Below are 25,875 nucleotides of genomic sequence, written 5' to 3' on the forward strand. Positions count from 1 at the left end.
CCATATTTTATGTATGCCGAGAGATTACATCTTTACCTAGTACTTTATTAGTAGTCCTTGTTTTAATTAGCATATTGTAAATGAGGCAATAGGTATATCAATCATCTTTATTATACTAGATTACAGCGTCCTCATGTCTACCTGCCTGTACACCTCTATGGACAACTGGTACACCACAAAACAGGCTGTCATTTGTTGGAAGTACAGGTAAAAACATAATTAACTTGTTTTAAATAACTACAATTATAGAAAAAAATCTCAATATTGCTAAAGTATTACCTTTGCAAAAACTACTCAAAAGCCTTAAAGTTAGCAGCATAATTGCTTTTAAAGCCCTCTATCTTATAACTGACTTAGGCATTCTTTGTTCGTAATCCTGATAGATCACTGGTTTGCATGCCTTTCCCTGACTTCCCTGTGTCAACTTTTGCATAGCTAATTTGTTACGTAAAGTAAGCCACTTTAAGTCTGAGTTCTGTCCTTTATAGTTTGTTGGGAAGTTCATCTTGTTAGTAGAAACATACGAAAAACTGAATTTCTTCATTGTTCTTGTTGGGAAGTTAAACTGAACCTGATACAGATTCAGTTATCTTTGGTGAGCAACAAACTGGAAGTGTAATTGCTGTTTGTACTATTCTCTTAAACTTCATGGAATATAACAGGCTTAGTGTCAAGCAGTTATCCTTTGATTATATGCACACCAAATGTATGGCTGTGAATATGTCTTGCTACTAAGTGTTTTCAATAAATGCAACTTTTTTCTTATTTTAGAAATGGAAGTATTTGCATGTGTGTCTTTTGAACTCTAGTAATCTGGCAGTTTAGTTCATTTTTGTATCAGTGTTCATCCCAGGAGCAAAAGTTTTGCATAAATGTACTCTATAGTGTCCTATTTTTATATTAAGCCTGTGAAGACTTTTGGAGCACATATCTTTCATATTAGTTTTTTTAATTCACTAGTATTATGTTCTATTTAAAAAACTGATAATGTGACTAACATTTTTATAATATTAGGTACTAAGTACTTTGTTAAGCACTTTGTATGTAATGATTAGATCATTACACCTTATGAAACAGATCCATATTTTAGAGATTGGAAATTAAGGCATGGGGGATTAACTAACTTGCTCAAAACCACATGGCTAGAAAGTGCTAACTCCAGAATAGGAAGTCAGAGCCCCTGCACTAATGCTGCTTAAGAAAGTTTACATAAAATTATTTTAGAATTTTAAATATGCAAACATTACTAAATGCAAACCTTAAAAATTTGGTTTTAAGATGCATTGAAAACATATTGTTACTCATGCTTTGTTTTTCTTTTTTTTTTTCTTTCTCCAGAATATTATTACTGAACTCTGTCACAATGTTCGTACACCAGATTTGGATAAATGGGAAGAAATTAAAAAACTGAAAGCATCTCTTTGGGCCTTGGTTTGTAATAAACACTTCTATAAGATCATCATCATTTTTAGATTTTTTAAAAATTTTCCCATTAATAATAAAAATCATTTTATTTAGAACTTGTTCTCAGATTAATATTCTAAGACCAAGATTGTTTCTGCCCATTTTAAATATATTTTTAGACTGAAAAATAAATGATTAAGCTATTAGTTTTCTTTCTAAGACAAATGGAGCATTAATTTCTAAAGTTCCATATTTAAGGGTTTTTTTTCACATTTTTTTCTCTCTCATAGATGGGGTTAAATTTTTTGATAGCTCTCCAAATTTCTTGAAAGAGTTACTCTTATAAATATATTTGATATAAGTGATTTCTTTTCTTTCAGGGAAATATTGGCTCATCAAATTGGGGTCTCAATTTGCTACAGGAAGAAAATGTGATTCCAGATATACTAAAACTTGCAAAGCAGTGTGAGGTTCTTTCAATCAGAGGGTATGTTATTTTACTCACAAATCTTTCTAATGTATATATCCTTGTTCACAAATGGCTGTGAGGGAAGAGTATTTTATGATTCAGTAGTCCAATAGAACTATTAATTCACTGAAAATCCTAATGAGATAAGATTTAAAAAGAAAAGGGTGGGGTGCTCACCTGGCTGGCTCAGTAGAGCATGCGACTCTTGATCTTGGGGCCATGATTTCAAGCCCCACATTGGGAGTAGAGTTGACTTAAAAAAAAAAAAAAAAAAAAAAAAAATTTTTTTTTTTTAGATGCACTAAGGTAAACATCTTAAGGAACTCCTTGCTTAATGTTACTGTTTCATTTTTATCATTATAATGTTGAAGTTTAGTAACTGGTAAACAGTGAAAGTATAGTGTATATGCAGTAGTCCAATAGCCCATATATTCCAGATTTATCCCAGAAAAGTTAATATATGTCATTTTCCCCCTAAGATTGCATTATGTTCTTTTAAACTACTTCTTTGTAATTACTATCTATATTAGGAAGGTGTTCATGTTACTTATGGCTTCTAAGTTACCCCTAACTCATTTTAATACATTTTTCTACAAGCTAAACAATTTTTAATGACTTTTAAAGCAAATTCAAATGTACATATAGCAAACTAATATTTTGGTTGCTTTAAGAAATCTCAGTTTGGAATTATAAACTGTCATTACTACATCTTTTACATATAGGACCTGTGTATATGTGCTTGGGCTCATAGCCAAAACCAAACAGGGCTGTGATATTCTGAAATGTCACAGCTGGGATTCTGTAAGGCACAGTCGCAAACATCTGTGGCCTGTGGTTCCAGATGATGTAGAACAACTCTGTAATGAACTTTCGTCTATCCCAAGCACCCTGAGTTTGAACTCAGAGTCAACCAGCTCTAGACATAATAGTGAAAGTGAATCTGCACCATCAAGTGAGTATTGTTGACAAGATCATATAAAGTTAGCTGAAATTAACATTTGTATTTGTAATGTCACAATTTAAATGTATTTGTTACATTCCTAATTTACTTTTATAAGATAATTTGGCAATAATGTGGTCTTGGAGAATGTGTTATCTTTTCACAACAGAGAGTAATAGCCACCAGACTACATTGTTCTCTCTCCTTGCTTTTCTAAATAGCCTTCAGAAAAGTCTTACTGACAGAGTTAAAAAATAAGCCATGTGCCAGAAGAACCTGTTCCCCTTTTTGCTTATCATAAAATCTAAAAAGTAAATATTTGCTTACCTTCATTTACATACTTTTTCACTCATTTTTCAGATACAGAGATTGTTGAACCAGAATGTATTTATTAAGAGATATTATATTTACATATTCATTTTTGAGAGAAGAGCTAAATTTTAAAACTAAATATTGAAACTGTTAAAAGATAGAGTATCAAAAATCAATTAAATAAAAAACAGTTTGTGGTTTTAAGCCCTGTGCTAAATATTGTTAGTCGTACAAAACTTAAGACATGGTTCTTTTTAAGAAGATAGCGCAACATTTTTCAAACCATATTTTACCAGGCCTAAGATGCTGTGAATTATAAGATGCACCAGTATTTTATGTATCACTAAAAAAGAAGAAAAAAATATTGCCTATTAAACTAGGACATACCACTGATTACAAGATGCATTCTGATTTTAGAGAATTACTTGTGAAAAATGTGCATCTTAGAATTGACAAAATCTGAAAATACATTATGCAGGTTTATTTGGGATTTTATTTTGCTTTCTTTCAAAATAAATTTGAAGTAGTTTATAACTATTGAACAAAAAGCTAAAAATAAAAATAGGATAAAAGCTCATAGATGTCATTGGACACCCAGATTGAGTCTTTTTTCTTTATTAGAGTTAGACACTGAATTTAGATGAGTTACTTAGTACCTAAAGGAAAATAAATAAGCCTAACTGATTTAAACATGAACTTAAAATGCTCTGACTTGGTTCTTTAAAAGATATTTTAAGACTAAGAATTCATTTCTTATAAGATTAATTTCTCCCACTATTGTGATTTGAAAAATTAATAAGAATCTGTACCAACTGAGTGAACATCCATGGTCAAATCTCCCTTTTCCTTTAATTGTATGCTGAATATTTAGAGGTTTTGGAAACTCCCTGCCATTAAAACAGTCAAGCAAAAAAAAAAAAACCCCAAAAAAAACCACTTCATGTAAACTGTGCCATAATGAATCCTTTAGTTTTTCTTGGGAAATAACAGAAGTTCCTCATAATGACATAATTTCACATTTTATTTAAGTTCAAACACTTGGTCTCAGGAAGTTCTTTTTTTTTTATGTGGCTTCTCAGCAATTTAACCCTTTATTTTTGAAAAAATTTTTTCCCAGATGACTATTCAACAAAATATTCTTGAAATATGTCACTAACAGTTGCCATGATTTTGTTTTGTCATTTTTTTATGTGCTTTTATTAACAATCCTTTGATCATAGGTATGTTCATAATGGAGGATGACCGGTTTGGCAGCAGCTCTACCAGTACATTTTTTCTTGACATCAATGAAGATACAGAGCCAGCATTTTATGATCGACCTGGACCTATAAAGGATAAAAATTCATTCCCTTTCTTTGCTTCTAGTAAACTTGTGAAGAATCGTATCTTAAATTCGCTTACTTTGCCTAATAAAAAACATCGTAGTAGCAGTGATCCGAAAGGAGGGAAACTGTTATCCGAAAATAAGACAAACAACAGGCGGATCAGAACACTTACGGAGCCCAGTGTTGACTTTAATCATAGTGATGATTTCACACCCATATCCACAGTACAGAAGACATTACAATTAGAAACTTCATTTGTTGGGAATAAGCACATTGAAGACACTGGTAGTACTCCAAGTATTGGAGAGAATGACTTAAAATTCACGAAGAGTCTTGGTACAGAGAATCACAGAGAAAACACAAGCCGAGAGAGATTAGTCGTAGAAAGTTCAACAAGCTCACATATGAAGATACGTAGCCAAAGTTTTAATACAGACACTACAACAAGTGGCATAAGTTCAATGAGTTCAAGTCCTTCACGAGAGACAGTAGGTATCGATGCTACGACTGTGGACACAGACTGTGGAAGTATGAGTACTGTGGTAAGTACTAAAACTGTTAAGACAAGCCACTATTTGACGCCACAGTCTAACCATCTGTCTCTCTCCAAATCAAACTCCGTGTCCCTGGTGCCTCCAGGTTCTTCTCACACACTTCCTAGAAGAGCACAGTCCCTTAAAGCACCCTCTATTGCTACGATTAAAAGTCTAGCAGATTGTAACTTTAGTTACACGAGTTCTAGAGACGCCTTTGGCTATGCTACGCTGAAAAGATTGCAGCAACAAAGAATGCATCCGTCCTTATCTCATTCTGAGGCTTTGGCATCCCCAGCAAAAGATGTGCTGTTTACCGACACCATCACCATGAAGGCCAGCAGCTTTGAGTCCAGGTTAACACCAAGCAGGTGAGCAAATGAACATTTAAAAATGAACAATAGTGGTTGCATTTTAACAGACTTAACTGGAAAGCACTAGACAGGTTTTACATCTACATAAGCCTCAGAACTGACCAATTGTAATTGTTTACTATGGTAGGCTCTAAGCTCCTAGTTACCCGATATGATTTGAAATGGATTCTTGCAGCTGCGAGGGGGGAAAAGAAATTCTTTTAGGCCCTGAAATAAACATCTATGGTTTGCAAGGACACACAAGTCACAAGTTTTTTTTTATTTCTCGCTTCTGCAAGGATCGATTTTAAAAAGAAGCATGTCGGGGGAATCAGGAGCTTAAGACCTACAATAACAAACAACCTTTTCAGGTAGGTCAATTTAAGGCTCCAAAAGTTGACCTTTATTATTACTATATTTTTTAAGTAACTACAAATTTTAGTAAAATTCTTTTCAGTTTGTCTTAAGTAGCTGTGATTATTTAGTAGGAACCTAATGAACATTAAGTGAATTAATTGGCCTGCAGGATTCAGCAGTAGCAATTTGCCTATGCTCAAGAACTTTTAGGGAATTTCTATGCCATATCTAAAGATTGTGACCAGGTTGATCAAAATAAACAATTTTGATTTTACCTTTAAAATATATGCAATGTAAAATTTGGTTGTTGCAAAGGTTCTGTACCTGTTTTGTTGTTGTTGTTGTTGTTATTGTTGGGCCAAATACTTCTAAAAATTTACTTAGTTTTTGTTATTAATTCCCATTTATTTAAATGGATTAGTATTTGTCAAATACTGAGAATAGTGCTTGACACATATCATCATCATTAGCATTATGGGTAGTTATTTCCTTATGTAACCCATTTGGCTTTTACAGAACCAAATTCTTAATAACATTAAAAAGTTATTAAGCAGTTTTATTTCAGTAATGCTAATGCATTTAGTAGAAGGGGTTCCTTTGTAGCAGATAATAAATTATATCCCATTTGATAGAATTTTATAAATTATGCAGTGATGTCTCATACAGGAACTCACCCATCTTTGGCAACCTCATCGATTCAGAACAAAGGCAAATCTGTTAATAGCTCACTAGTCTCAATCTATGCAGTAAGGTTCATGAATTGTATTCAGAAGAGATACCTCTGACCCACATTCAAAGTTGATACTTATCCTAACAAGCTTTGATATCACGTTTTCAGGCCTGTGGGAGCAACAATTAGAAGCTTCTGATTGGTAGGAACACTATAACAGGAAAGGACAGCTGATAAAACTGGAAGCAAAGGAGGAAACTTTTGTATTACAACAAAGTATTTGAAAATTCGAGACCACTGCAGCAGCCAGAGCAGTAAGGAATGTAGCAGAGCAAAGTAAGCAGTAGGAGTTGCACCATCGTACAGCTCAGTGCAACGTCACCAGAGAGCTGTTATGATTTCATACGATTTGGTTGATCATATCCCATCGAAGCAGGCCGTTTCTCTCCAAATTGATGAAGGCATAGATTAAAGAGTTGTACTGTTTAAATATTCATAAGAATAGACCAGAAAAGACAGCTACCCCAAATCACTTATTTCCTAACCAATCTGGGTTCTTAGAATCTTATTTCCTATATTCTCTGTTAGACCAGAAGAAAGTTATTTGGAAATTTTACTCCTGGAGTAAAATGCCAAGTTATTGGCATTATATAAAGGATGAATAGATGTTTTAATTTCTGGGAGGGAAAAAAATAAAAAGAAATAACAGTTAAGAGACAGGAACAGCTTGTACAAAGGTGTGACGGCATAACAGAACTTTATGTTCATCAAATCTTTCATTTGTTTTTCAAATTGTATTTAGTACTTACTGTGTGTGTACCAGGTTCCATGGAGGAAAAAACCGTGTCGGCATTAGTCTTTCTATTCCTACTTCTTACCTGTGGTTAGTTCAGAGAAAATGAAAGTGATGGAAGCTAACTACAAATTTACTTCAGAATAACAGTTTGGAATCCAGTCTGAGAAGGACTATTATTATTATTTGTTTTGTTTTCTTATAAAATTAAAAGGGTAGGCATGCAGATACATACCTATGGTATAATGGATAGCATGAGTCCAGCAGTCTTCAAAATCGTATCTCACTGAGATATTTCCTTGGGACATGGTAGAACAAACACTGAAGTAGGAATCCTTAATCCTAAATTCTAATCCTGGCACTGAGTGAATGAACTTGAAGAAGGTTTCATAAATTATGCTGTAATGTCTCATCTGCGTAGACTTCAGTAGCTTTGCAAAACTTCATCAATCCAGGACAAAACCAAGCAGACCTCATTTGCTCACTATTATGAATCTGTGTGGTAAAGTTCATGAATTTTGAAATATCTAGGCCTCAGTTGCCTCATCTAATAGAATTTGGACTAGATCAGTGGTTTTAAGCTTTTTGAATGTTGCTTTTTAAGTAGAGAATCTCTCTTCGCAAAAACATTTCTGTGGAAACCCAATATGTGGAATAGATTAAAATGGAGCTAGTCAGTTGAAATAGGGATTGGGAAGGCAAGTATCCACCACCTCCTCCACCTCCAATACTCCTTTAAGAGTTTTATGAAATAAGAGAGGCTTAACAATTTAATTTTAAAACCACTGACCTATTTTATGAAATTTGTCAATTTCAGTTAGGAGTCTTTTAAGCAGAAATTAGGAGTGGTTTTTACTATGATAATTTTTTTTTTTTTAAAGATTTTATTTGTCAGAGAGAGAGAGAACACAAGCAGGGGGAGCGGCAGGCAGAGCAGGCAGAGGGAGAAGCAGGCTCTCCGCTGAGCAAGGAGCCGGATGCGGGACCCTGGGATCGAGTCCCATATCGGGCTCCCAGGGAGCCTGCTTCTCCCTCTGCCTCTCTCTCTCTCTCTGTCTCTCATGAATAAATAAATAAAATCTTTTAAAAAAAAAATTAAATAAATAAAACTGTCTTGTAATATTTACAAATGATAACATTATTGCTGTTTTGTGTCTTCTGTGTTACATAAATCTTGTTGCTAAAGCATTAATTACCACACAAAGGATGATAAGTATTCTTATTTTTCATAAAAATAATGTTAAATGGAGTTAATAGACATGCCCTTAGTTGTATGATAGCAAATTTACTAGTTTGAAATGATTGTGAAGATACTCCTTGGATCATACCTGTGACTTCTGAGGACATTTTTTTTTTAAATTCTAGGTATTGAAAGTTACCTTGATTGCCCACCTTTTCACTTTTACCTGGGAGGCCATAGTAGTTGTTTTTCCAAACAGTCTCATTATGGATGGTCTTTTGTATATCATTTTATAACAGCTAAATGATTTCAAGTGTTTATATGCTATTAATAAACAAGATGGCACTGTTTAGTACTTGGCTAGCTACTTATCTTTTTGAAGTTAAAAAAATAAATTGTAATTCCTCTATATGATAAATATTACAAATCAAGAAACTAATGCAAGTGGGATTTTTTTTTTTATGGTTTTATAGGTTCATGAAAGCTTTAAGTTATGCTTCATTAGATAAAGAAGATTTATTAAGTCCTATTAATCAAAATACCCTGCAGCGATCCTCCTCAGTGAGGTCCATGGTGTCCAGTGCAACGTATGGTAGTTCAGATGACTATATTGGTCTTGCTCTTCCAGTAGACATCAATGATATATTCCAGGTATCATGAATTCTATTTTCCTATTATTTCATGTTGTACAACTGCTTACTAGAAATTATAATTTAGAGTGAATACTATTTTGGGAGAAGATAATTTTTTTTAAAGCAGTTTTGTTTAAAAACATTTTATGATGAAAATTATTTCACCTTTCTCACTTTATTCTGTACTTTTTTATTTAGTATTTCCAAGTCCCCAGAACATTATGCTTCCTTCTCTTCCCATACTAAATCAGCATCTTGTTTGATTTCTTATCGGTATATTCTCTATAGAAGTTTAGTGAATTTGGGCGCCTGGGTGGCTCAGTTGGTTAAGCGACTGCCTTCGGCTCAGGTCATGATCCCGGAGACCCGGGATCGAGTCCCGCATTGGGCTCCCTGCTCAGCGAGGAGCCTGCTTCTCCCTCTGACCCTCCCCCACTCATGTACTCTCTCTCTCTCTCATTCTCGCTCTCTCAAATAAATAAATAAATCTTTAAAAAAAAAAAAAGTTTAGTGAATTTTTAACTTTGCTTTTTAATCACATTTGACTTATCCTTGTTTTTTAATATTTATTTTTTGTTTTTTTGACATTGAACACAAAGTTGTGTAAGTTTGAGGTATACAGTATATTCCCTTTTTTTTTTTTTTTAATAATCCTTGAACCTATTTATCCTGCACAGGACAGCCACATGTGCCCAGTCATATAAGGTGGTCCTAATCCCATGAGATACTCACAAATCCCTACATGATAGATAGTACTAAAGAATCCGCATTTGCTCAGGAGTCTAAAGACATTTTAAATAAATTCTAAAAATAATTATTTTAATATTTAAATTACCAAGAGTAGATAAGAACTTAAGGATTATTTGTTATTTTATCAAATTTTGGTAATTTAACCTTCTTTCATGAACTTTTTGTTGTACGTTCATGTGCTGTAGTAATTCTATTTAAATTGCATTTCATTTAATCTTGCTAATATTCATAAAGTGAACTTCTTTGTAATTTACTGTTTTAGGTAAAGGATATTCCCTATTTTCAGACAAAAAACATACCTCCACACGATGATCGAAGTGCCAGAGTGTTTGCCCATGAGGCAGGAGGTAATGCATGGTTTCTATTCTCATGAGACTGACTCTTCTTTATATTAAAAAGAAAATTCTTTTTAAAACAAAGTTGATTAAAAAAATTTTTTCAGTAGGATGACATTAAAATTCAGATATACTTACTTTTGGGTCAATTTAAAAATTATGCCAAAATAATTGTTTGAGCCCATTTAAAACTAAACCACAATATATTTTTGTGAGGGTCTTAAGAAAATGTTCTACCCAGCCTCTCAAGAAGACAAAAACTAGATCATTTGATTCTGTTTTTAAAAACTAATGCATGAAAAATTTATAATGCTGATTCTCAAAGGTCTAAGAAACAGATGTGTGGGGAGAGGAGAGAGATAAAAACGTACTTATGCATTACATGATCTCTCTTTGTTATGAACAGTAAGATTTTAATGAATATATGCATGTCAGCCATAGGTTTAAAGCTTCATAATCTTTTTTTTTTTTTTCTTCTAACAAGTACCTCTTTAGATAGACTCAGAATTATTACGTTTCTTTATGGAAATACTGAGAATAATTGAAATTATGTCTTAATTGTATAATTTTAATTTTCCATTTTGCATTTAAAATTTTATATTGAAGTAATACAAGCTTATCTGCTAACTTTATTTTCCTAATTTTAAGCAAATTACTCTCTTTTCTCCTCAGTTAAGGTTAAGATTTTGAGTCATAAAAAGAGTTCTGGTTTTCTTCCCTAATTTTCCTAATTTAAAAATTCACATAGTTTGAGACGTCTTGAAAAGAGGTATCATTGATACTATCTTTATCGGATTTTGTTTCATATTTACTTATGCACAGGTCTTCCATCTGGAACTGGAGGTCTTGTAAAAAACTCTTTTCACTTGCTACGACAGCAGATGAGTCTTACGGAAATAATGAATTCAATCCATTCAGATGCTTCTCTGTTTTTAGAAAGTACAGAAGACACTGGATTACAGGAGCATACAGATGATAACTGCCTTTATTGTGTCTGTATCGAAATTCTGGGTTTCCAGCCCAGTAATCAACTAAGTGCAATATGTAGTCATTCAGGTAAGTGATTATGTCCATCTCCACCTAATTTAAATTGCTCCAGTCACAAATCTTGTCCCACCTCTGTTGACCATCCCTCTTACTCCATTCTCACTACCTCAGCCTTAGTTCGGTCCCTCAGCATTTCCCTATTGGAGGGTTGGAGGTAGTGTTTCGTCTCCAAGTTTGGCCCCTGCCAGTTCATCTTTCATACTATTCCCTGGGATTAGTCTGTTGACAGTTCTTTACTGGCTATTCATGCCTAGCACACAAGATTCTTCGTGTGATCTGTTGTCTTTTTTTTCTTTAATTGGACTATTATTAACATAGAATGTTACATTAGTTTTGGATGTACAATATAATGATACAACAATTCTGTTTTTCTTTTTAAATTATTTTTTAATTCTAACATAATTAACATACAGTGTTATATTTCAGGTGTACAGTATAGTGGTTCAACAATTCTGTATGTTCATCAAGATAAATCTGTTCTTGATCCTCTTTATCTCTTTCATCCCGGCCCCACCCACCTCTCTTCTGGCAGTTACCGTTTTGTTTGCTGTGTTTTAGAGTCTGTTTTGTTTATTTGTGTCTTTTTTCTTTGTTTGTTTTGTTAAATTCTACATATGAGTGAAATCATGGTATTTGTTTTTTTCTGATGACTTCAGTTAGCTTTATTGCAAATGGCAAGATCTCATTCTTTTTTATGGCCAAGTAATACTCCGGTGTGTGTGTGTCTGTGTGTCTGTGTGTCTGTGTGTGTGTGTGTGTGTGTGTACACACACATCTTTAGCCAGTCACTATGAATACGCACTTGGGTCTTTCCATATCTTGGCTATTATAAATAATGCTGCAATAAACATAGGAGTGCATATATCTTTTCAAATTAGTGTTTTCGTTTTCTTTGGGTAAATACCCAGAAGTGGAATTACTGGATCATATGGTATTTCCGTTTTTAATTTTTTTCAGGAACCTCCATACTGCTTTCGACAGTGGCTGTACCAAAGGGCATTCCCATCAATAGTGCATGAGGGTTTCTTTTTCTCCACATCCTCACCAGCACTTGTTAGTTCTTGTGTTTTGATTTTAGCCATTCTGACAGGTGTGAGATGGTATCTCGGTGTGGTTTTGATTTGCACTTCCCCGATGATGAATGATGTTTAGCATCTTTTCATGTGTCTGTTGGCCATCTGTATGCCTTCTTTGAAAAAATGTTCAGGTCCTCTGCTCATTTTTAATTGGATTACTTGGTTTTTTGGTGTTGAGTTGTGTAAGTTCTCTATATATTTTGGATTTTAAGCCATTATTGCATATGTCATTTGCAAATATCTTCTCCCATTCAGGTTATCTTACTGTTTTGTTGATGGTTTCCTTTGCTGTGCAAAGTCTTTTTATTTAGTGTAGTCCTAAAAATTTTTTAGTTTTGCTTTTGTTTCCCTTGCCTTTAGGAGACATCTAGAGAAATGTTCCCATAGTTAATGTCAAAGAAATTAGTACCTATTATTTTCTCTAACAGTTTTATGGTTTCAGGTCTTACCTTTAGGCCTTTAATCCATTTTGAATTTATTTTTGTGTATGGTGCAAGGAAGTGGTCCAGTTTCTTTCTTTTGCATGTAGCTGTCCAGTATTTCCAGTGCCACTTGTTAAAGAAACTGTCTTTCCCCCCTTGTATAATCTTGCCCCCTTGTATAATTTGCCATAGATTTATTGACCATATAAGTGTGGGTTTATTTCTGGCCTCTCTGTTCAGTTCCAGTGATCTCTGAGTCTGTTTTTGTGCCAGTACCATACTGTTTTGATTACTTCAGCTTTGTACTGTATCTTGAAATTTTCAAGATTACTTGGCTATTTGAGGTCTTTCGCCATTCCATACAAATTTTAGTATTTGTTCTAGTTCTGTAAAAAATATTGTTGCTATTTTGATAGGGATTGCATTAAATCTGTAGATTGTTTTGGGTAGTATGGGTATTTTATCAATAGTGGTTCTTCTAATCCATGAGTATGGATTATCTTTCCATTTGTTTGTGTCATCTTCCGTTTCTTTCATCAGTGTTTTATAGTTTTCAGAATACAGGTCTTTTGCCTCCTTAGTTAAGTTTTTCCCTAGATATTTTATTTTTGGTATAATCGTAAATGGAATTGTTTTCTTAAATTTCTCTTTCTGCTACCTCATTAGTGTATAGGAATGCAACAGATTTCTTTATATTTCATAATTCCAGGCATGAAAAATGAGTTTTCCCTGCTCTTCCCTCTTTCCCTTCCTCCCTCCTCACACACAAATTCACACACAGTCAGTCTCTTTGGCTGGTCCACCTCATCCTAAATGTCAGTATTTTACCTGTGAAGCTGTCCCTCACTAAGTCAGATGTTGACATTCCTTCCTCTTTACTCTCATTGCCTTTTGTAGATCTCTTATAATCATTATTGGTTGGTTATTTTTTTCCCTTCCACTCATTAAGTTCCTTCAGTGTGTGGACTATCATGTCTTTTCATTTTTGTATTTCTAATACCTAGCTGCATACTGCTTTGTGTAGTAGACAATATGTTTTTGGTGAGAGCAGATTCAGATTCAGCTTTCTTGTATGATTCAACAAATGACATATGCAGGTCTTCCCCAACTCATGATGGAGTTATATCCCGATAAACCCATCCTAAGTTGAAAAAAATCTGAAGTCAAAATGCATTTAATATGTAATATATAATATATAATATATATAATATATACATAGATTAGTCTGGCCTATCTTAAACGTGCTCAGAACACTGGGCAAAATCATCAGCACAAAGTCTATTTTATAAGTGTTGATTTTCTCATGTAATTGATTAAATACTGTACTGAAAGTGAAAAACAGAATGGCTCTCTGGGAACAGAATGTGTGTGTATTGGCTGTTTACCCTGATGACCACATGGCTGACTGGGAGCAGTGACAGCTGTCATTGTCCGGCGTCAAAGAGAGGATCGTACTGCAAATCGCTAGCCCAGGGAAATTTCTAGGTTCAAAATTTGAAGCAAGAGAGTTTCTACTGAATGTGTACCATTTTTGCACCATCGTGAAGTCCAAGCATCATAAGTTGGGGACCATGTATATTAGCAACTTCAAACTGATAATGTGTTTGTATAGTGTGTAAAGTGTTTCCGTAGATACTTTTTCTTGGTGAGTATCACCTAGCCACACTCAAAAATCTAGTGATAGCAAAGTTCTCTGAGTCACTCTTCTAAATTTCTCCTTGGTGTTCTGATTCAGAGCTTTCCAACTGATGGGTTGTAGCATGCTGATACACCACAGAGGATATGGGTGTGCTGAGATCATTAATTCCTTCAATGTTTCCATGCCTCTGGGGCCTGGGTTTGGACAGACCCTTGGACTAGGCACTTCCCACTGTGAACAGCTCTGTCCAGGGCCCCATCATGTTGTAATTATTGTCATTTCCTGCGAGTGAGAGGTTTGGGCAGTATTGTTCTGATGTATTGCACACAGTAGAGAATATTCTGTTTTAAATCATTTGGCTCTACATCATTTATGATATTTTAGTTTCTGCAGGTTCTGCTTCTTCATTTGTATCCTTATTCATCAAATACTTATGAAGTACTTACTATGGATTTTACTTTACTGTTTTCTACTTATTTTATCAAACAAGAAATAGGGAAACCAGCCCCTCAAGTACCTAGTCACAAGACAGTCACAGCTAATTCTAACCCATCTGTGACCTGTAGCTGGGAGAGTGATCAGGCAGAGCATCAGGAGGTTTGGGACTTGTGAAAGACGTGCTATAGGCAGAAAGGTGCTTACCTTAGCAGAGCCGTCAGAGCCTCTCGGCTGGCTGGCCAGTGATGTGAAGTGTTAGAGTAAGAAGCAGCAGGGAAGAAGAGCTCTGAATTGGGAAATGATTACAGTTTACTACTGATGCCCATCCTAGAAGTGTGAAGGGAGTAAGGCCAAATGGTTAAAAAGTCGCCAAACCTTCATTCATTCATTCATTCATGTCCTCAACATAATATTTATTACGCTGCTACTGTGGGTCAGGCATTAAACTAGATGCCAGAAAAACATTTATGAGAGGGGGAAAAAAAAAAAACCACTGTTCTTTTTTTTTTTTTTTAAAGATTTTATTTATTTGAGAGAGAGAATGAGAGACAGAGCGCACGAGAGGGAAGAGGGTCAGACGGAGAAGCAGACCCCCTGCCGAGCAGGGAGCCCGATGCAGGACTCGATCCCGGGACTCCAGGATCATGACCTGAGCCGAAGGCAGTCGCTTAACCAACTGAGCCACCCAGGCGCCCAAAAAAAACACCGTTCTTAAACTCTTTGAGCTTCAGTCAGTGGGGAAAGCAATGGAAGAATGGATTGATTGATCACTTGATCAGTTGATTATGTGAATATAATAACCGCATTTGTAACAAGTGCCAGCAAGAATAGGTACATGGTATTAGCAAAGGAATAGAACCAAGTAGGCAGGTCAAAAAAGAGATTTCTAAAGAAGTTACTATTGCGCTATGATCTAAAGAATGTCTAGAAGCTAAAAAAGTGAAGATGGAGTATAGAAAATTTGAAGAGAGAGTGAACAGCCTGAGCAAAGGTCTTCTCTCAGGGGAGCATGCATGGGGAGTGGTAGGGTCTAAAAAGACACCTGTGTGAGTAGAGCTCAGACAGTAAGAGGGAAGGAGATATATGATCAGCTTAGAGAGATACGCAGAGACCAGATCCTGCAGAACTCTTGCTACCCAAAGTATGGTCAATGGACCAGCAGCATCAGCATCCCCTGAGAGCTTGTCAGAAATACAGAATCTCAAACTCCACCCTACACACAGAATCAGAATCTGCGCTTCCATGAGACTCTCAGGTTCTTCATGTGCACAATAAAGTTTGAGAAGCATTCCTGTAGACCATATTGAGGATTTTGTGTATCAGAAGGAATTCCATATTGTTCATGGCAGATGACTAAAAAATAATCCCTGTGCTATTTAATGATCATTTTAAAGGAACATCAACACTTGAACACAAGATGTTTCTTTCTCTAAAACTTCTGGTCTGGTGGTAATGGTTCAAAAATGTAAAGCTCAGAGGAAAGGCTATTGGAATAAGATACCTGATAACATTTTATTCTGCATCTGCCACCTTCACAGATTTTTATGCATTGTATGGATCTAGTGTGCTTAGAGGAATGATTTTTGTTTTTTTCCCTAATGAGAACGCTTAACATGTTCAGAGATAGGACCTGATTCTAACAGTTTAGAAATGTTAGGAGTCATCATAAGTTAAAGGTGAGGCTGCAGTAGTTTATAACTTTTCAGAAACATGTTGACTGAATGAGGTATAACTTTCTTACTGCTCCTTGTGCTGAAAATACTTTGTCATCATAGTCTCTGGGTAGCTTATCTACTGATTCTAAAATAACATATTCATCTCTTACCTGGTTATTCAGCATTACTGTTTTTTTAAGTACATCTTCAGTTCTCAGATCTTTGGCAGTAGTTTTTTTTTTTTTTTTAAGTCAATGAATGATTAAGTAGCATGTGTTACTTTTAAGTCCCTGAAAGACACATGATTTCCTTAATAACCAAAATTTTAAAACTATGCCAAATTTATAGATCTTCTTTTCCAAGGAACCAAAGTATTATCTACTTAGTATTTTGAAAATTGTAATCCTAGGAAGTGTTTAGAGGTAAGATGAAGGGATCATATCTATTCTGTGGAAAACAACATAGGGAGAGATTGACATTGGTTTGGTTTCCTGGGTTTTAAAAATAGAGCTTTTTTTTTTTCTCTACTGTGACAACGTGCTATAGTAGAGTACTGGACCATCTGTCAAGAGCTCGTATCTTCTGGCTGAGTTGTGTCTCCTCTCTCAATCTCTTTTCTTTCATGAGATGAAAACTTTAATTAATTTCCAGTATTTCTTATAGTACTAAGGTTGTATGATTTTATAGGTTGCCCAGTGTTACTCCCTAAAAGGATAGCCAAAGACTTCCCAGTGATGTCCCATTTGCTGTGATCACTGTAAGTGCTCAAGAAAATTTTAAATCAAAAAAAGTTAATGTCACTTTAGCAACACTGATGTTTGGTTGACTTCAAAATCCCATCTAGGAGTACCTTAGCAGTGCCTGGGTAGTGTAGTAAATTTAATTCCAAGGAATGAACTGATAAGCTCAGGAAAGTGTAATTCTTATATTGGTAATTATTAAATGGGGAGAAAAGCAAGTCATAGAATAATAATATAGCATAATCCCACTTACACACCCAAAGAACTAGAAAAACAAATTTAACGTAGCAGAACATCTTAAAAGATACATATGTCGGGGGCACCTGGGTGGCTCAGTTGGTTAAATGTCTGCCTGCAGCTCAGGTCATGATCTCAGGGTCCTGGGATCAAGCCCTGCATTGAGCTCTCGCTCATCAGGGAATCTGCTTCTCCCTGTCACTCTCCCTCTGTGCTCTCTCTCTGTCAAATAAATAAATAAAATCTTAAAAAAAAAAAAGATATATGTCAAACTTTTAATCGTATTTCCCTTTGGAGAGGTATTTAGTGTGGGGGTGGGAGTAATGGGACGGGGTAGATACGGTCACTTCCTGTTTTATTCTATATACATCTTTATTTGAATTCTTTAATCATATATTAATTTTGTAATTTAGGAAAATAAAATTTATAAATGTCTCTAGAATTCAACAGATTTCGCTATCTGAGCAGTCCAAATTTAAAGATCATCGTGGAAAATAATTGTTGAAAACTGGAAAGAAATCACAAGAAATCATTTCGTCTATGGTATATAATGAAGCATAGGAATTAAACCATTATGATACTTTGATAGAAATAATTGATTTTTTTCTTCAGACCTTCAAGACATTCCATACTCTGATTGGTGTGAGCAGACTATCCATAACCCCTTAGAAGTGGTTCCTTCTAAGTTTTCGGGGATTTCTGGATGCAGCGATGGAGTGTCTCAAGAAGGCTCAGCCAGCAGCACCAAAAGCACAGAACTGCTGCTAGGTAAGCTTTCAGATTCATATCCAAGCATTGTTAATAAAACTATACTTAGTTTTGTTGTTATTGATAGATAACGTTAATAGATATTGTCTCAAAACTACAAGTCCGTTTTAGTCAGGTATACTTAGCCAACTCTTGCAACTGTTGTTGTCCTCTTCCATTAGAATTTTGTTCCCAAAATGATTGGCAGATTATGTGCAGATTATGTGAGATCTTTAAGTAAGATTTAAAAACAAATCTCATGAGTTGTAATCATTTCCTATTGTGATAAAGATAAAATATTTTCATCTTTTTTTTAGGTGTTAAAACAATTCCAGATGATACACCAATGTGCCGTATACTCCTTCGCAAAGAAGTTCTGAGATTAGTCATTAATTTGAGTAGTTCAGTTTCAACTAAATGTCATGAAACTGGGCTTTTAACGTAAGTAAACTATAAACGTGAGTATTCTTTGTTCTGCTTTTTAGGGTGAAAAGATCCTTGAAATACTTCAAAAGTTAGACTAGCTTACATCAGTAGTTCTGCATGGTATAGCTGTGTGAGGCTAGATTTTCTTCACATACTTCAACCAAAATAGCATATGGTCAAAGATTGAACGCAGAAGTAGGTATGTGAATCCAGCCAATCTTCTGTTAAGCTGGACTTTAAAGAGATCTTTAAAAATGTAGAATACCACTCTTCTCGCTTTTTTAGTTTTAGAAAATATTTTTCATTAAAATGCAAATATTTATGGGGTGCCTGGGTGACTCAGGCAGTTAGGCATCTGGCTCAGGTCATGATCTCAGGGTCATGAGATCGAGCCCCATGTGTTGGGTTCTGCACTCAGGGCAGAGTGCTTGGGATCCACCTCCCCCCCCCCCCCACACACACACCCCTCCCACCCCCATGCTCAAGCTCTGTCTCTCAGGAAAAAAAAAAAGGTATATATTTATGTTAACAAGTAATGGGTTTTGTTTTTTAAATGAATTAAAATATATTCTTAAGTTTTCTCAATTTTAATTTCTAATATGGTAATTATCAATGGCTATAGACCACAAAAAATATGCTTTTGGGGGTCTTCTATAATTTTTAAGAAAGTATGGGAATCCTGAGACTGAACAGTTTGAGAAAAGCAGGCCTACACAAAAAACAAGTGGTATTTTCTTGGTTTCATTTTTCCCCTGTTTTCCTCTTTCTTGTAATAAAAGTTGCAAAATTTTAATTTTTTCTAAATCATAGCAACATGATAAAGGAAAATTCACATTGAACTATGACCATCGTTGATCTGCACTATTAAAAGTAGTGTAGCCCTTAAAAGAAATGCAGCTCAGAGTCTCCTGTGGACCTTTTAAAAAAACAGTGACACAGATGGCAGGGTCCCCCTGCAGACCTCCTGGCCAGATGCTCCAGCAGTAGTGGGTCCTTAGCCTGTGTATTACCCCACTGCACCCCACCCCTGATGCTGTCTTAGCTAAAAGCCACTGTTAGAAGGTGGAAAGATACAAAGAGCCCAGTCAAGGATATTTCAAACTTAATTTTGAAAATAGTTGAGTCATCCTAGGCTGATAAATAAATTTTGCAATTTCTCATGCTAGTGAAAAAGAATATTTCTGACTCTCTAAGAAGCTTTTGGGCTTTACTCATTTTAAGAGATAACCCCAAACTTTAAAATATCTAGTTGAAGTGTGAGGTAGGAATATTTAATATTTTATATTCTTATGCCATCATTCCAAATACGCCATCTGATCAGTGTCTGGAGGGAAAAAATATTTTAAAAGTGATATTTTGGATGGAAAAATAGGTGAGTCATTATTAATAGTTGTTAATCACACTATCGTCTTTTCTTTGGTTTTAGAATTAAGGAGAAGTATCCTCAAACGTTCGATGACATCTGCCTTTACTCTGAGGTTTCCCATTTGCTCTCACACTGCACATTTAGACTTCCGTGTCGGAGGTTCATACAAGAATTATTTCAAGACGTACAGTTTTTACAAGTAAGTAAGATTTGTCAAGAGTAATTCTGTGTTTGGTGTTAAGTTAAAAGAGAGATTCTGTCTATGGAGACACTAGAAAGTCGTTCACAGTTTACCACTTCTCTCCTAGATGCATGAAGAAGCAGAGGCTGTGCTGGCGACCCCACCAAAGCAACCTATAGTTGATACGTCTGCTGAATCCTGACCTCATATTTATGATGTCTGTAGATGAATACTATATATATTCATATTTGTGGATTTCCTAAAAGTCTCAGAAAATGCTGACTGACTGAGCAGCAAGGCCAGGAGTATCTTCTGTTCCAGCAATTACTGGTACATGCACAGTTGGAGCTGCAGACTTCCCTAACCAAAACAACTTCCTCTTTTCTCTGTTGAGCCCTCTGGGGGTTCATTGCTCATTACCACAGTTCTGAGAGTTTTAGTTACCATTATATGCAAGAGCCAAGCACTGAATACCTACATAGGTTTTCTATTTTTTCATGTTAAGAGCATAATAGCAGTGGAACAATAATAGGATATGCAGAAGCACCCTTCACAGTTATTTCTGAATTCTTTTTTTTAGGGTAAATCTAAAGATGCCTTGTTTGTTAACTAACTTGTGGAAACCAGGAATCAGTGTTTCTGAGGCTGCACCCTGCCCCACAGTGGGGTGTGCTGTAACTGCTGGTATTAGAGGAGGAACTTTGGCCCTTCCACATTTTTCTTAATATTTGTAACACTACTTCAGAGGTTTGTAACCTCAAAGCAAAAGAAGAGCCTCAACAAACCCAGGACTTATAAGTTATTTTTATGTTACTAGACTTGCAAACAGTTTGTTTTCTGTCTCTTCAGTTTTGTGGCAATGTGTTCTTAGAGGCTATTTGAACCAGTTAAGGTTTTTCACTACAGTTCTTGACTCAGATCAGAACGTCATTTTATAATTCAGAGTATTTCCCATTTGTAGAATGCACATGTTTTCAGTGGACTTCTCATTTTCATCAACTTCCCATATCACCATTTGAAACAGGAACTTGAACAAGCACTATTAATTGAGACCTAAAGCAAAAGAACGTAAACAACACTTTGGATCTCCTGAGGAAGAGAGAAGTTTGCCTCCGATTTACACATTCCGTGGGAAAAGAAGAGCCATACTTCCTTTTTAAAAAATCATCAATGCAACTTGAATTATGATTAAAAATTGTAGTGAAAAGCCTTAAGTACCAAATTTTAAAGCAGCAGTAATTTAATTTTTTTATATCAGTGTTCTTGTTTTGCACAAACTAAATGCAGTGATAGGTGAGTTTATCAGTACAGTCATTGCCTTTATCATATTTGTGAAGTTGTTAAGTTGATGAGGGCAAGGTTTTGTTTATTTGTGTGTTTAATTTGTATATGTTTAAAGATATTTGGAAATCTTTACAGGAATTAAACATATATGCAAATTTGTATATAAAAATAGCATGGCCATCACCATTAGAATGCTTGTAAATGAAAGGATTATCTTTTTTGAGGTCTATATATAAATAGAAAAAAAATCCAGCTGGACTGATTAGGACCCTTTTTTTAATTCATTTGTTTATACCATTTTTACAGTTGCACATCAGCTTTGACACAGTCCTAGTATGTTGATTAATATTTTCCCATAGTACAGATCCTTTTTATAACGGGCTTGTTCTTTGAGATCTCTGTAAAGAACCCTGTGAACTAGAAAACGTAACTCACAGAGATAGGTTTTTTTTGTTTTGGTTTTGTTTTGTTTTGTTTTGTTTTTTAATTTACTGGCACTGAAAGTTCCAATTGGGATGAAGCATTTCATCTCACTTCATAACACCTCTTTGACTGCACTTCAGTGAATTGTTCTTACATGCACTGTGTAGCAACTTACATTATAACAAAGCAGATAAGGGCTGTAAGCTGCTGCTTATGTTAAAAAGTGGTTCTTCAGATTTTCTCTCATAAAATCCAAGTGAAAATAAAATATTTTTTTTAACTTTAATTTATCACTGAACCCAAGTGTTTATTTAAATGTTAACAGTTTAAGAATGTTGCCTGTCACCTTGGTCTTTGGTCTTGGATGATTAAAATGCCTTCCAGAGAACCAAATGTCAGAGTTACTAGACCAAATAGTGGTTAAAAACTCCAAAGGAGGTAATTTAGTAATCTTATTCATAATGAGGTTGACATATTTTAGACATTGATTTTAAACACTACCTCAGTTAATATAGAATATAAAATCTGTGGTTTAATCCCTCAAAAGTTAACAGTTCTTTTTTGTCACACACACACACACACACACACACACACAAACAAACACACAACTGTCCCCATCCCGGACCCCACTTCATTCATCCATCCTGAAATGAAGTCTTTGTTACTATTAGCCTGAACAATTTTTTTGACTATTACTTTGAAAGACATGTATGTATACATTGTAATAATTGCCTATAGCACTTAGTTTGGAGAGAGAGAGTTTTTTGGTTATCAGTAATCTAAGAAAAATGTCTATACTTAAATGTATAGTGCTATTTGGTTTATCCATGTTTCACTGACAGGTCTAATACGTTTTCAAGTACTCATCTGTATAAAAGTAGACTTTTATGATGAAAAATGCTCACATGCAGTGCCAAGTGATTAACTTAGTGTTTAAAAATATTAAATTATAGCAGAAAAGATTAGGAATGGTGTCAGTGGTAATAGAAATAATTGAGAAAGTCATCTATAAATAATAGATACTACAAGACTATAAAATACCAAAATAATGTCAATACTGTAGTTTTTCAAGATTTTAGAATTAATCTTAGTCCTTATAAATTTGTACTATTGGTAATTATTGAATAATTGGAGGAATTTGGGCAGTTTTGCTGGTTGTAAACTGTGAATATCTAATTGTAAAGTGAATTGTCATTTCTAATTGAAATTTTTTTTCAAGAACAGATTTCAGCTTCACGATACTAAGTAAATACTGATAAATAATAAGGAAATTAGAAATTAGTGTTAATAATTAAATATGGTCTAAAATTTCTTATACATTTATTTCCTATTTATGCCTAGGTAGATTTGAAGGGGGGATGTCTCCCTAATAAAAATTTTTCTAATAAAGATTAGTAGCATAAGTCCGTTCTATAAGACAGCAACATTAATAAAAGAGGCTCTTTGGAGGGATATACATTCTTATACTAGTTATTCTAACATCATGTGTACAAGTTCTTTTGAAATGGTAGCTTTAATAGTTTTCAGCTCTTTTATCCAGAGCTTGAGATAATTAAAGCTGAGTTTTTCAGGGCATATTACAGTAGTAAAGTGTTCAACAGTGAGGTGTCAGTGCTTACTTAGATTTGTCTACTGCTCTTTATAAATTTTTTTTTCATTCCATTCAGAGGATGCCTTTTATCCCCACATTAAAGCACAGATCATTGAGCAATAAAAACTAATCAAATTGTCATCCAAATTATAACTGCAATTGTTTTTGCATGGTAAGAGTGAGGTGCTAATTTTGTGTGAGATCAGCTTTGTAAACTACCTTGGGAAAAAGTCCTTTGGAATTAAGGTTTTCCCCTTTTGTTTTATGCTTCCAGTGTCTAAAATTCACAATCCATTAAACATGGGAAAAAAGAAAAGGTAGAACTAACAGAGTTTTATGAGAAGAGCTGATGGAATAAAAGAACATTTCAGGTTTTCAAAAATGTACGTTGGGAAAGGTCTCCCTTGCCTCCCCGTTCAGGAAATCCATTACCACCAGCTTAATTTCAAGAGTATCACTACAGTGAGAGTTTCATTATAAAAGCGTGCTAGTGAAATGGATAGCAGTGCTTATCAGACAATATTGAAATCTGTTGAGAATCTTTCTAGGAACATTCTTTTTTTCTTTTAGTTCCAGGTTCCCAAAGTATTTTTCATTCATAGTAGGTTTTTATGACTCACACGGAATGTGGATCCCCCCCCTTGAGTATTTTTATAATGTAGGTGGATAGCTATGCCACAACATGCATTAATTGCACATCTTGTTTGATTTTCTTTACAAAACATTTAATTTGAAAAATATAATTTATGCCAAAAAAGTATACCTTGTAATTTTGCCACTAAATAGGTTGATTTAGCACAAAATACAAAGTCTTGGGGCAGGGGGGGTGGCGATAAAAATTTTTCATAGATAATAGTTGAAAAATGTTCCATTACCGGCCTGGCAGAAACCCTGAAGCTGCATTGTAAAACAAATGGTGTAAATTAGTTTTGAAAAGTGGTAAGGGATTGTGAAGAAAATCTCAGACTTAATGCTCCCTAGCCACATGATATCCTTCTTTTTTTATTTAGTAATAAGCTGCTACATATTTGGAGGTTCTGGTGTTTGTAGGTCACTGAACAGACATTGAAATCTGATTTATATTGTATAACTGTAACATAGAAAGAAAAAGTATTTATATATTTTCCGTAAGAATATTTCATTGAGTTGTGTATAATTTAAAGAAGGTTTGTCCCCAAATGGTTTTGCTCACCTTGATTTTTTGTGTGTGTGGTTTTCTTGTTTTTGTATAATGTGTACAGTTTATGTCAAGGGCATTAAAAGCCTCCTGAAGCATAATCTTATCAAAGGGATACATTGTTAATAAAATGTACTTAAAATTCTTAAAACTTGTGTTCTGTTTGAAATTTTAAAACAATCAGTGTTGATTTGAATTATGTACCACAGAGACTGATACATGTGACTCCCAGGAAGAATGATTTTTAGGTACCACAGATAAGAGTCTAGTTCCGTAATACATTAGTGGCTATTCCAGATGTTTTTAAAATATCCTTAAACATTCTTCATAATCTAATCAAACACATAGCTTTACAGGTTTTATTTTTAACTTCAGATCATTATAAAGTGTTTGAAAAAAATGGATCTGTCTTTAGACAAAATAGTTCTGAATTTTTTGAGGAAATAATATACAATATAAGTGATGATGATATGATGATGATGTTTCTGTGGAAGGTATTTGATTTCTCAGGCAAGAAGCTGTCCTGATCAGATAGGCTATCAGTACAGCCACCTAGTGGCAAAAGAAAATACCACAAGGGAAATTACCAAGGCTGGAGAATAAAATTCAGTGTCAAAGCCAGGTCAAAGCTAGGTTATAGTTGACTAAATGTGGTAAAATATATGTCTCACTTTCAGAAATAGATTTGTTTGGATAGATTTGTCTTTAGGCACAATTCTGTATATCATTTTCCCATTGCCTTCTATATGTTTTTCAACAAAACATAGTTGGCCCCAAAATAAACTAAAAGCACACTTAATCATCATCAGACAGCTGATCTTTGAAAAATGTGGACCTAAACTTCAGAAAGTTTGTTTCATTTGAAAAAACCCGACTCTTTGGTATATAAAAGTTCTCAAAAATAGAGTACTGTCTTAGCCCATTCAGGCTACTATAATAAAACACCCCAGACCGGGTAGCTTACAAACAACAGAAACCTATTCAGTTCTGGAGGCCAGAAGTCTGAGGCCAGAGTGCTAGCACAGTTGAGAGAGGGCCCTCTCCTAGGTCTCAGAGTCCTCGTTGTGTCCTTACATGGCAGAAGGAATAAGGAGACTTGCAGGGTCTCCCTCCTAAGAGCATTAATCCCAAGTACATGAGGGCTCCAGCCTCGTGACCTAATCACCTCCCAAAGGCCCCATCTCCTAACACCGTCATCTTTGGGGGTTAGGATTTCAACATACAAATTTTGAGGGGGACAATCATTGAGACCATAGCAACTACTTCAGAAAAAAACCAAAATATACTAAAAGTTTGTTTCTTTAATGGCTTATTTTAGAGGATAAAGACAACTGCATTTGCTTGGTATTTAAAGTATGGAATGTGTTTAGTTA

General features: G+C 34.8%; 1 protein-coding gene across 1 annotated transcript in view; it reads left to right on the plus strand.

The window, feature by feature from the left end:
• RICTOR (RPTOR independent companion of MTOR complex 2) overlaps positions 1–24,647 on the plus strand; it is a 126,520-nt gene extending 101,873 nt beyond the window's left edge. The window contains exons 27-39 of the mRNA XM_044917164.1: positions 120–207; positions 1,339–1,431; positions 1,785–1,891; positions 2,596–2,825; positions 4,346–5,354; positions 5,636–5,707; positions 8,810–8,987; positions 9,981–10,065; positions 10,876–11,109; positions 17,920–18,075; positions 18,372–18,495; positions 19,907–20,045; positions 20,155–24,647. Of these exons, the coding sequence (XP_044773099.1) occupies positions 120–207; positions 1,339–1,431; positions 1,785–1,891; positions 2,596–2,825; positions 4,346–5,354; positions 5,636–5,707; positions 8,810–8,987; positions 9,981–10,065; positions 10,876–11,109; positions 17,920–18,075; positions 18,372–18,495; positions 19,907–20,045; positions 20,155–20,229 (2,590 nt within the window). The 3' untranslated portion in view covers positions 20,230–24,647. The remainder of the gene's footprint in view (positions 1–119; positions 208–1,338; positions 1,432–1,784; positions 1,892–2,595; positions 2,826–4,345; positions 5,355–5,635; positions 5,708–8,809; positions 8,988–9,980; positions 10,066–10,875; positions 11,110–17,919; positions 18,076–18,371; positions 18,496–19,906; positions 20,046–20,154) is intronic.
• Positions 24,648–25,875: the final 1,228 nt, after the last annotated feature.

The sequence above is a fragment of the Neomonachus schauinslandi genome, chromosome 7, assembly GCF_002201575.2.
Source record: "Neomonachus schauinslandi chromosome 7, ASM220157v2, whole genome shotgun sequence".
Taxonomy (NCBI): Eukaryota; Metazoa; Chordata; class Mammalia; order Carnivora; family Phocidae; genus Neomonachus; species Neomonachus schauinslandi.